This window comes from Notamacropus eugenii, chromosome 3, assembly GCF_028372415.1.
Source record: "Notamacropus eugenii isolate mMacEug1 chromosome 3, mMacEug1.pri_v2, whole genome shotgun sequence".
In the NCBI taxonomy this organism is placed as follows: domain Eukaryota; kingdom Metazoa; phylum Chordata; class Mammalia; order Diprotodontia; family Macropodidae; genus Notamacropus; species Notamacropus eugenii.
In genome coordinates this window covers 54,879,097-54,891,458 of record NC_092874.1, presented here as the reverse complement: position 1 = coordinate 54,891,458, position 12,362 = coordinate 54,879,097, and the positions used below count along the sequence as shown (strand labels likewise).

The following is a 12,362-nucleotide window of genomic DNA, read 5'->3' as shown; positions in this document are numbered from 1 at the left end:
ATGCAAGCTAGCAATAGAGATGTCCAATTAGAGCAAGAGTGGTTTGTGTCAATGGATCATTTTAAATATTCACATTTGATAAGTTACAGAATTGCAGTGGGTTGGCAAAAATGGTAAATGCTTTTCACCTATGGTTAGAATTCTAAGAATTCTTCCCTTCCCTGCTGTACTTTTGCTTGTTGCACTAATGCCTTACACCTGATTTTCTCTTTCTGGGGGCAAGAGGATGCCCTGGACATCTGTAGTTTTACATTGCCTAGTTTGGAAATGGCTTCTTCCTCCCTTGAACTTCCTAGTCACCCATGATTGGGCAGTGTGAATCAATGGGCATTCATCCTCGGGGAGGCCTGTGGTGTAGTGGGAAAGGCCCAGGACTTGGAATCCAGAAGCCTGATTTTGTCACCAACTAACTATGTGACCTCAGACAAACTCATTAATCTTTCTGGACTTGTTTCTTCAACAGTAAAATGAGAGATTTGGAATATGTTTCCTTACATCTCTTTGATTCTGTGGTTTCTTGACCCTGTTACCAGGAGATGCTGGAATATATACCCTCACAAAATAGAAGAACCCTTTTAAAGAATGTGCAGATAAGAAAAGTCAGCCAGTTAATGTGGGACCTCTGTGAATGTATATTTATCATCTTACCACAAAACCCATCATGCTGCTATTTGTGTGATTTTGCAAAACTTCCCAGAGTTCTTCTTATGTAAGGAGAATTAGTAATAACCATGAAACATGAAGCAAGAAATGGGCATGAAAATAAAGGTGTGATTTAATAAGCATTCCAGGGAGCAATATCTATCAGCTAAAGCACTCATGATGTAGGACTAATGGCCCAAGTCATTAGTGATATCCTTCCTTCCTCTGGTCCTATTGGACTACAGACTTGCTAAAAGATGCCTTATAATTCCTCATTGTCACCCAGGGTTCTTTTAAAGCAGGTAGTCTGTGTGATGACTTAGCAGTCCTGTCATTAGTATTAATGTCTATCAAACACTTCCTTCTTCAGAAACTTGTCTCTGGATGAGTTTGATTTCTACGTTCTCTCCTCCCATTCTTCCTTTTGTGTGGCATCCTACTATTTTTTTCTCATTTCTGAGTTTTCCCCTCTTGGAAAGGTAGGGTGCTTTAATGGTAGTCCATCTCCTGAGAAATTTAGATAGATATATGTCAATTAAGAGAAAAGGAAGTTCATTTGTGTACATTTCAGTAAATGTTGGTTTACATTGATTAAGAAATTCTCTGAAAAGTAAATTTCGTGCCCAGACCCCGTAAGACAACCAACCCTATTCTACTTCTGTATAAGATAATAAGAAAATTAAGGACATCCACTGTGGTTGTATAGTGCCTATCTATACCAATACTTGAAAAAGAACTTCCTTTATCATGTGGCTGACAAGTGATCATCTTGCTATTGTTTGAAGACTTCTAGGGAGGGAATAACTTGTCATCTGCCATAGTGGCCCATTCTACTTTGGGATATCTCATAATTGTTAGGAAGCTTTTCTAGACCTCAGTCCTAAATTTTCTCCTTTGCCCTTTCACTCCAAATCATCCAAGGATCTTTTCTCTACACCACAATGCAGTTCATTATCACTGGTGAGGAACTGCTATATCAGTAAACACCCCAACATATACAAGGGAGACTGCTACCACAGGTTCTTTTATCTGTTTCTATAAAAGGAAATGCAACCTTTGAAGGGTAAACAATCACTTTAATGAAGCACAGATATCATTCAGTTAGTTCAGGGGAAAAAATCAGCACCCTGAACTTCAGAGAAAATACAGAGAAATCAAAGACCAACAGACATGGCTTCCTCGCCTGACATAATCAATACATACATCACAGTTCAACAGACAGGTCTAACTGTCTGACCATAGTTACTAGAGAGGGAAGCACCAACATATAGGTTTTCAAATCAGGCAGGCTCCTTAGTAGCTTCCTAGAGTCCTTGTCTGGTCAAACAAACACTTCCAAAAACTAAGCCCTGAAGTAAAGCCTCACCTTCAGAGTATTTATATACTTTTCAGAGCCAGAGGATGTGACCCTCTGACCCAGTGCCTCAATAGAGAAGGTTCTTGGGACCCTCCTACAAAATAACACCCCTAATCAAGTTTCCCTCAGTGGGCAGGCCCTTCAAAGGGTGGGAAAGATCCTCCTTAATCACATTATTCAGAGGCATTATACTTCTTGATTATACTAAAACAAAAACAGCAAAAGATCATACTTTGCTTGGCCTCACAACTGCATCAAAAATGAGTCTAACTGATGACCCACTTCACAAATACAAGATGGGGGAAACACAGAGAGCAGTGCATCTGAAAAAGACCTGGGGACCTTAGTGAATGCAAGCTCACTTGGCCCCAGTCCTGTCCTCAGGGACTGAGATCCCTCTTCTATATGACATGCTTTTAAATACTTGAAGATAGCTACAATGACTGTCCTGAATCTTCTCTTATTCCAGCTAAAAATCCCCTATTCCTTCATCCAATTGTCATAGGGTATCCTAGGTACCCTTCTCTGACCATTTTCCAGCTTATCAACGTTCTTCCTATCATGAGGTGCCCAGAACTAAACATAGCACTCTAAATGTGGTCTGACTGAGGCAGAGCACAGCGGCATAATGACCACTTAGTCCTGGATGCTGTGCTATCTCTATAGCTTTCTTGACTGCTGTATCTCACTGTTGACATATTGAGCTTGCATTTGCTAAGGACCCCAGATCTTTTTCAGATGCAGTGCTATCTAGTAGTGAAGTGGGTCATCATTTGGAATAATTTCTGCACGCAGTTCCTCACCATGGATAATGAACCGCTTTGTAGTGTACTGAAAAGATCCTTGGATGATTTGGAGTCAGAGGGCCTGGCTTCAAATCCCAGCTCTGCTGTTTTGTTATCTTTGTGACCTCAGGCAAATCACTTAAACACTCTGGGCCTCAGCTTCCTTATTTGTACAATGAGGGATTGAACTAGAAGATGAATAAGGTCCCTTCTAAGGCTAAATTGATGATCCTGGAAGAGCATTAGAGAAAGGCAAGATAAAATCCGCCTATTTCAGCATCATTGATTAATGTGTCTTGGTCACATGGAAACATGATAATAAAGCATTTCTTGTAGTCCTGACAAGTTTTCATGAGTAAATAGACAGATTCTTTCACATACTGCCCAACTTGTAAACTTAACCGGGATGATATTTTGGTAAATACACTTAAAAGAAAGCTTGCAACTTTAATTTTTTTCTTATTCTGAGAAGAAATGCTCTTATTTTGAGTAGAAATTTCTTTGAGTATTCACTGTTTTCTTTAGTAAGTATTTATCTAGATATTTCAGAATTCTCTTGGTTAAAATAAATTGAAATGTGTAGTGTGATTTTTTCCATAAACATAGTACATAAGTGTATGTTTAAAAATTAAAATTAGCCACAGCCTGAGCTGTGGTATGAATTCAGTCAAACATTCACTTCATCTATATGAGTAGTAGAGATAATGATAATTTCAGAATATAGATTACATTGATGGCCCACCAAAGGGTTCCTTCATTCTGCCCACTGAGCCATCAAGTTTTTAGAAGGTTAACAACCCCACAGGAAAATTTGTAATATTTTATTTATTTCAAGACAAATATTTCCCAATTTATATGCAAGATCCATAGTGAACTTTATGTACAAATATTTGGTCTATGTGTAACTCTTGTCTTGAGAATGACCTGTGGCTTTAGGGTTCTAAAAAGATTAGGATTAGTGAGTATCATGTTATTGGCAAAATGAGAGTTTGTTTTTTAAAATCCAGGAATGTAATTTCTGTAGCAGAAACAGATAGGATACATGATCTTCAGTGTGTGGTTTCAGAGTATGGAGAGATTAAGTGATTTATGCATGGTCACACTGCTGGTATGTATCAGAAGTATGACTTAAACACAGATCTTTCTGACTCCAAGGTGGACCCTGCTCCCTATTGACTATGTCATGCAGACTTATATCATGCCCCATCATAAGTCATGCCCCTTCATCAATACTTGCTTATTTGTGAATTTTTTATATGGTTGCAGGTTATTCAAGTTCATTTTCTTCTTATGCTCTCAAGTTTCCTCTATCCATTTCACTGCTCGTTAGGATAAATGGTGGTTGATGTCGGAAACTAAAATTACATTTTTTGCATAGTAGTTTACATACAAACATGTGATAGCTGTTGGAGGGATAAACCAAAAATATTGCGGGTAAAATAAAGATCTCATGATAAATTGTTTTAAATTTTCTTTATAATCTCCCAGCCTATCACCATCATGGAACAGTCAATATGTGGCTCTGCTTCTTTAACTGTTCTTGGTGAGAGCGCTGGAATTGAAGTTAGAGACCTTGTACCTCTCCCACGGCCTTTGTTATCTCGGGCAAATAGCGTAATCTCTCTAGATATCAGTTCCTCATTGATAAAATGAGGAGTTCAGTCTAGATAGCCTCTAAAGGCAGACTTTGAGCTCTAAATCTTTCATCTTATGAATGGGTTTGCTATCATCAGATGCATGATTATTGTAAGAATTACTAAGTGTGGAAAGAACAGATAACTTAGTGGAACAATATAGAAGAAATTTTGGCACACCTATTATGGCTGGTAAAATATAATTTGTTTTACTATATTTCAGAATTTCAACAAATGAACATCACTTCTCCAAAGTTTGTTGTGAAACCAAGACTAAAAAGGAGTAAAAGGCAGGTAGGCATGTGCCAATACATATAATGACCTTAGAAAATGCTGATTTTGCAAACTGAAACCAAGTCTCTATGAGATGAGTGAGTGACTTGTGCAGGGTCACGCAGCTAGTAAGTGTCTGAAGGAGGATTTGAACTCAGGAAGATCAGTCTTCCTGACTCTAGGCCAGCACTCTGTGTATGTACTGTGGCACTATCTAGATGCCCCACTTAGGATCTATCATATGGTATTAGAGTGATTTTTGTGTGTGCATCATATTCCCTTATTTGACAGTAATCCTGTCTCCATCTGCCCCCAGATTCAACGTTCTGTGCATAGTAGGCATTTAATAAATGTTTGCTGTTGTTGTTTAATGTTTCTGCAGCTTCGTCGGCATCCACGCAATGTCGAAGAGGAAACAAAGTATGTTGAACTGATGATAGTGAATGATCACCTAATGGTAGGACTTATTCTTCATTTGAAACTTAGGCACACTCTAGGGTAAGGTAGCAACAGGTCCTGTGGAGGCTGGAAGTGAAACCCTGCCTGTTGTAACTAAAGAGGGTGCTGAAGATGGTCAGTGTGTGAGCCCAGGCCTATATTCTCCAGCAATAAAAGGCAGTTCAGTTGTGCTCTGGAATGGAAACACAAGGCACATCGAATGTAACGTCGTGGCTATAGCCATGGTCATGGTATGTGACATCATGGGTATAATAGAGTTAGGACTAAATTTGAAGTCAGAAGACATAGTTTTCAGTCCTATTTCTGTCACTTATTGTGACCTTGGTCAAATATTTTACCTTGATGTAAATGAAGGGATAAACTCATTGATCCTAAAGACCCCTTCCATATCTAAATCCTAAAGCTCATTTCAGATGGGCTTGAGTAAAACTGGTGCTGTTGTGTGCATTTTCTTTAAAATTAGATTAAAAAATACTTTTGTTGTTGTTCAGTCATGTCTGACTCTTTGTGATGCCATTTGGGGTTTTCTTGGCAAAGTTACTGGAGAAGTTGGCCATTTCTTTTTCCGGATCATTTTACAGATCAGGAAACTGAGGTAAACAGGGTGAAATGACTTGCCCAGGGTCACACTGCTAGTAAATGCCTGAGGCCAGATTTGAACTTATGAAGATGAGTTCCAAGCCAAGTCCAGCGCTCTATCCACTGCGCCACGGAGCTGCCTTAAATAAAATAATACTTCAGTATTTAAATGCATCTTCAACTTCATAGTTTCACATGAAATAAAATAATACCTCAATATTTAAACAGATCTTCAGTCTCATAGTTTCACCTACTCCCTCCATCAGGGCAAGTTGCAAACCCATCATTATCTTTTTGTTTTGTACAATTCTTTTCCATCCTTTTTTCCAAAAATTCCCCACAGCATATCTACCAAACATATTGGAGACATTTTGTAGGTAGAATTTAGGGTGTCAATGTAGGTAGAATTTAAGATGTCCATCTGTTGTTGGTTTTTCTTGCTATATGACTGGACCGTCTCCCTTCATATAGTTATCATATGCTTCCTTGAAAATATCTCTTATATCTCTTTCTTCCAAGAGGTTGTCATAAGAAGTAGGTTTTCTATTTTTTCACACACATGTCTTTCCATTACTCTTTAGGTCTTGTACAACTTTGATTCTTTGGATAATAGTGTATTCTAATATTCACAATCGTACATCATCACAGTGCAACATTTGTGTTAAAAAAGATGGATTTTGTGGCAGTCTGGCATTGTTAAATACACTGCATAGTTTCCTCCTATTAATTCTGGGCCCAGCTCATTGTCCACATGCAGGATGTGCCATACATACACACACACAATCACACACACACATACATGCATACATACATACATATATATATAGATGTAGATATACACATACACGTACATATACATACATACATACATATAGATAGATAGACATAGATATAGATACCTATAGTGATATACTAACTCAGTGGCCTGGTTATTCACCTTTGTGTCACAGTCAGGACAATCGGTGTTTTTCATGAATTTTTTCATGAATTCTGTGTGAATTGTTGAACCAGTCTCTTTTGAGTCCCATGGATCTCATTGAGGAGGTCTCATAATGTTCTGGGGCTGGATGCAATTAGCTTAATACCACGTGCAAATAGGAGTGTTTGGAAGACCTCTCCTACAGGAAGTCCAACTTCCATCTGTACCTTGTACGAGATAATCTCCTTGACATTGGTGACTGTACATCTTTGTGGAGCATACATATTCCTGTTTTATGCCTTTCTTGATATTCATAAACAGTAATGTGTTGAATAGGATTATCGTTCTATGGTGGCATTTATCAAGGGAGCTTATATGAACTTGGCATCTATATGAGAAAATCATTGTTGGAAAAGAACCTTTGACAGTTTATCTTTCTCTGTTGAGTCAAATGCAGTTTTTGCCATCCACAAACAATAAAGACCATCTACTCGTGTATTCTCTGCATCTTCTGGATATTCACATGACTGTGTGGTTTGCTGTAGCAAAACTGTTAGTGCAAGCCTGCCCATTCTTTTCTTATATTTTCTACCAAAACCAGTCAGTGTGTGTGTATAGTCCATTCTCTTGGAGTAAGGAGGATGACCAAGTAGAAATATGAGTCAATGGTCACTAATGTCTTCTTGTTCATCTTTTTAGGAAATTAGCGTTATACACAATGCCTCCCGTTCTTTGGTATCTATTTCCCCTTCCCTGACATACCTTGCAATATGACTCCTTAGCACTTTTAAGCACCTATTCCTCAGCATGTTCCAGATCTGATCTGCCTTCTCTTTCTGTCTGTCTTGAGTGCTACATAAACTTCCTCATGTAGCACATTAGGAAGAGCTAAGGTCTTCCTCTAGGTCAGTGGTTCTTAACCTGGGGTCCATCTGTGGACAGATTTCAGGGCATCCATGAACTTGATTGGTACAGAATGATAGCTTTATTTTCACTAGCCTCTAACTGAAATTCAGCATTTCCTTCAATTCTTTTAAACATTACTCTGAGGTGTCATAGGTTTTACTGGAATGCCAAAGAGATGTATGACAAAAAAGTTAACTCCTGTCCTGAGTATTTTTATATTTTGTGGGTGTCAGTGCAAAATCCAGACTCTGTCATCTGTCAATCTAGCTATGTGACTGATCCATCTCCTTGTTTGTGCATTTCACTGATGATATCCCTCATGTCCTTTTGTATATATAAATCATCATAGGAAATAATTTAAAGCCTATTTGTTCCCACCATGTATCCCTCCACTGGGGCAGCTAGATAGCTCAGTGGATAAATATCCAAGCCTGGAGTTGGGAAGATTCATTTTCCTGAGTTTGAATCTGACTTCAGACACTGATTAGCTCTGAGACCCTGGGCAAGTCACTAACCCTCTTTGCCTTAGTTCCTCATCTGTAAAAAGAGCTAGAGAAGGAAATGGCAAACTATTCCAGGATCTTTGCCAAGAAAACCCCACATGGGCTCACAAAGAGTCAGACCCGGCTAAAACAACTGCACAACCACAAAAACACCTGTCCGTTGTCCACTGGGCCAAAGGTGGGCATTCCATTTTCAACAATAATGAACATACATGTAGAGTTGTTAACATCTGGTCCATATTGTGTCATTCCTTGCTGCTGTTTTATCCTTGGATGCATTTGCTGTTTGAATCGTTACTGCTCTGTTCAGTCTCGTCAAGTTTTCTTGGTTTGTGAAGTGATGTTGCCTGATTTTACTTCTCAATCATGTTTTACAACTGAGTTTATATTTTGAACTGATGTCGCCCTCGGCTGCCATCATGCTGTGATGACATAAAATGTTTGTTGGCTAAGGGGATTTGGAGACTCTTTTGGCTTCCTCCCTTGGCAGCTGTTTCTATTGTTTTAAACTTTTGTAGAAATTAGTGGTGAATTGTCTAAGTAGCTTTACCTTCTTCCATTCCCATGATTTGACCTTCTGGGCTTATTTTAAAAAGTGCAGTTGAACTTGTTGGTGCTGTATATAGTACCTTCTTCTCATCTTTATTCTTTTTTTCTGATCTGATGGCGACTTTAACTTTCATTCTGACTGTCTGAAATGACTGCCACATCAGTAACCAATCTTTTCCCATATTTTAAAATATAGCCCATTTCTGTGTGTGTGTGTGTGTGTGTGTGTGTGTGTGTGTGTGTGATATTTGGCACTCACCATATCCAGTACCTTCTGACTTTCTTCTGGAAGTAAGTATTTATAATTTATACCCAAGAGGCTTCTGAATATTAAAAAGAATTTAGCCTCTATTGATTCTCAAACCTGAGCCATATTTTCCAACATACTTTTCACTCTCTTCGCCTGTACCCCTTTCACATTAAAGTCTCTTAGTATAAAGCACATACTGGCCTGACTTGAAGGATCTTATTAAATTCTTCAAAGTATTTCTTCTTCTGCAACAGCTGTTGGTGCTTATCTGCAGTTATCTACATGGTGGTCTTCTTTATTATGATTTTGCTTCTCCCAGGAGAACCTATGAGCCATCTTTCCATTGAGCTATAACTTCCTCTTGTCTTATGGTTTTATTGTGAAAATATCTATATTGACATCACTCAGCTCTGCCAGCATTATGTCAATTCATTGTTCACTGTACAAAGATTTCACATTTAGAGTACCATCATTAAGTTAGTGTTTATAGATGGTCTGAAATGACAGTACCCCTTCCTTTCCTTCTACCGCTATCTGTAGAAAAGCAAAGGGGCACACAGGACTGAAGGCTAGTTTGCTTAATGTTCAAGAAATATTCAGCAGGGTCCACATTTCTGAATGTCACCTGATGAATTCAGGTCCTTGGGTGTATTGATTCACTGTGAGAATATGGATTAAAATGTTGAAGTTAAAGGGGAAATGCTTCTTGCTAATGAACTTCATAGAACAACTCTCTCTCTCTCTCTCTCTCTCTCTCTCTCTCTCACTCTCTCTCTTTCTCTTTCTCTCTCTCTAGACACACACACACACACACACACACACACACACACACGCACACACACACGATAACCACCTCTATCAGGCTCCTTTCCACACTGATTGGAGAGCTAGAGGCTGGAGTATTAAACTCCTCTCAGTGCTTTGCTTCATAGAAGGCAGAGACTGGACTTTTGTCTGTTTGTTCTGTGTCTGTAGTTCTGTCTCCTTTTAATTCCATGTGCCTCATGGTGTCCTGTTCTTGCCTTTTCTTGTTTCTTTTCGTGTGTTGTCTCTTCCCATTAGATTAAACGTTCCTTGAGGTCAGGGATTGCCTTTCTTTTTATTAATTGTATCCCCAGCACTTAATATAGTGCCTGACACCTAGTAGGCATTTAATAAATGTTTACTAGATTGGAGATAAATGTGTATATATCCATGTATATGGATATATGCTGTTCTGTTCTCTCTTTCTTACCCCGAGAGGCCCGCACATGTGTGCGCACACACACATACACTTTAGAATGTAAATTATCTGAGCACAGGGACTGTTTTATTTTAACTCTATATTTTCCAGGATTAGCACAGTAGTGGTATAGGGAGTACCCAGATGAGGAAGCTCTGCTGATGTAGCTTAGCATGTTTTGGGCATTTCATAGTCTTAGAAAGTTGCCTAGGATATCGAGAGGTTGAGTGACTTGCCTATTGGTGTCAGAGCCAGGACTCGCACCCAGGTCGATCTGGTTTTGATTCCAGCTGTCGTCCCATGATCCCACACTGCCTCTTGTAGATTTGCTAAGAATTTTATTTTATTATTTTTCTTGTCTGGACTTATGATTTCATTGACATGATGAACTTCTATTGTGGAAACTACTTCTATCAACACACATCAGCAGTTCATCTGTAATTTGTATTATATGTAATATTATGCCATTTATATTATATGTAATTTATATAATTAGAGAAATACCATGAGAGTTTAAACAGTTTGCCCAGAGTTACATGGCTAGGGTATATCAAAGGCTGAGCTTGATCATGTGTTCTTCACTCTGAAGCTAGCCCCCTATCCACTACATAGTAGTACTCCTGATTTTCATATTATAACTTTAAAGGGAATTTCAATTTTGACTTCTTTAAAAAATACTTAAAAAAAAATCAGAGAGTGGTTATTCCTTCGAGTGTGGGATTGTTTCCAGAGATTACCAGGAAACATTTCTGGGATCTTCAGACCAGCCTAGTCATAGCCATTTACCAGTTATAGGGCCTTAGAAAGAGAGATCATTTCCTACAATCCTGTCTTTTTACAGATGAAGAAACTGAGGCAAAATGATTCACTCAGTGTCCCCCAGTCACAAAAGTAAAACTAGACCCCCCCAGTCTCTGGAAACATAGACCTAGTGCTCACTTTCTACTAGCCCATGATAGCTCTGTTCTGTTGGGGGGGGGAGGAGGAATGTCTTTTAGAAATCTAGTTTAACTTTGAAACTATTTATATTTTCTGACTATACTTTAGAGATGTGGATTTATTGATGCTTGACTTCAGAAATTCTTCGCTTTCTTTCTTTCATTTTCAGTTTAAAAAACATCGGCTCTCAGTGATGCATACAAATACCTATGCTAAATCCGTGGTGAACATGGCAGATTTAGTAAGTATAAATCCAGTTAAATGCCATTCTCAGTAAATTCTAAATCATGCTTGCTAATGATGCAAATAATACATCCTGTTTTTTCATATTGTAACTGATGTGGATGACGGAGGTTTCAAATCAAGTCATATGCTTCCCTGAAGTTTCTGGTACTAGGCTTTCTAAACCCAAATCTATGACTGGGAAGATGATCAAAAGGAGATCGAACCTGAGGAGTTTATGTCTGTAATCCCTTTCCTTAGGTTCCACCCAGAATAAAGACAGGAGTTGATTCCTTTCCCAAAGGGCTGCCAAAGGAATAAGGGAACCCAAGGATAGCGTGTGAGAATGAGCATAAGACAGGAGCTGATACCTAGACATCGGGTTCATATGTTCTCAGCTACTATGGTTCACCTCTAAGGTTCACATACCCATAGTTTCTCCAAAACTTTTAATAGCCATCATTGGGTAGAAATGATTTACCCTGGGATTCTTCATTGTTCTAGTCATAGATTGGTTCCCTTTTTAACAGTGTCAGGTCACGTCATGACAAAATCCTTAACTATTGTTCCCTGGTGTGTGATGAATCATTGTGTACCTTTGGAGAAATATATAGAAATTAGAGAAAAGATAAGTCCCGATCCCCACCATTTTTCCCCTCAAAATCAGTAGAGAATCCTTTTCTACAGGCCTCTCTCTCCACTTCATCCATTTAAGACTCAAGATGCTTCCTACCACTACAGGGTTTCCTCTAGACCTATCCATGTGTCCTTTGATATTACAACTTGTGTGTTCATTTCATTAATATACTAGATCTATAAGGAACAACTTAAGACAAGGATAGTGTTGGTTGCCATGGAAACCTGGGCAGCTGACAACAAGTTCACCATATCTGAAAAACCGCTGACGACCCTACGTGAGTTCATGAAATATCGGAAGGATTTTATCAAAGAGAAAAGCGATGCCGTCCACCTTTTCTCGTATGTCATTTCACATCATGTTTTACTGCTTTCTTTTAGCTGTTCCCTTCTGAATCCATTGATATCTGTGACTGAGATGTATCTTTCCCCCTTCCCCCAATCAAATAATTAAGAATAACTGTGCCAAAGCTGTTTGGGCAACTTG

The 12,362-nt window shown here is 38.7% G+C and overlaps 1 protein-coding gene across 10 annotated transcripts in view; it reads left to right on the top strand.

The window, feature by feature from the left end:
- The window catches only part of ADAM22 (ADAM metallopeptidase domain 22), a 262,858-nt gene that overhangs the window by 171,515 nt on the left and 78,981 nt on the right, over positions 1-12,362 (top strand). For all 10 annotated transcript variants that reach the window (XM_072651557.1, XM_072651551.1, XM_072651554.1 and 7 more), the window contains exons 8-11: positions 4,642-4,712; positions 5,074-5,148; positions 11,187-11,258; positions 12,051-12,217. In XM_072651557.1, coding sequence (XP_072507658.1) covers positions 4,642-4,712; positions 5,074-5,148; positions 11,187-11,258; positions 12,051-12,217 — 385 coding nt within the window. The remainder of the gene's footprint in view (positions 1-4,641; positions 4,713-5,073; positions 5,149-11,186; positions 11,259-12,050; positions 12,218-12,362) is intronic.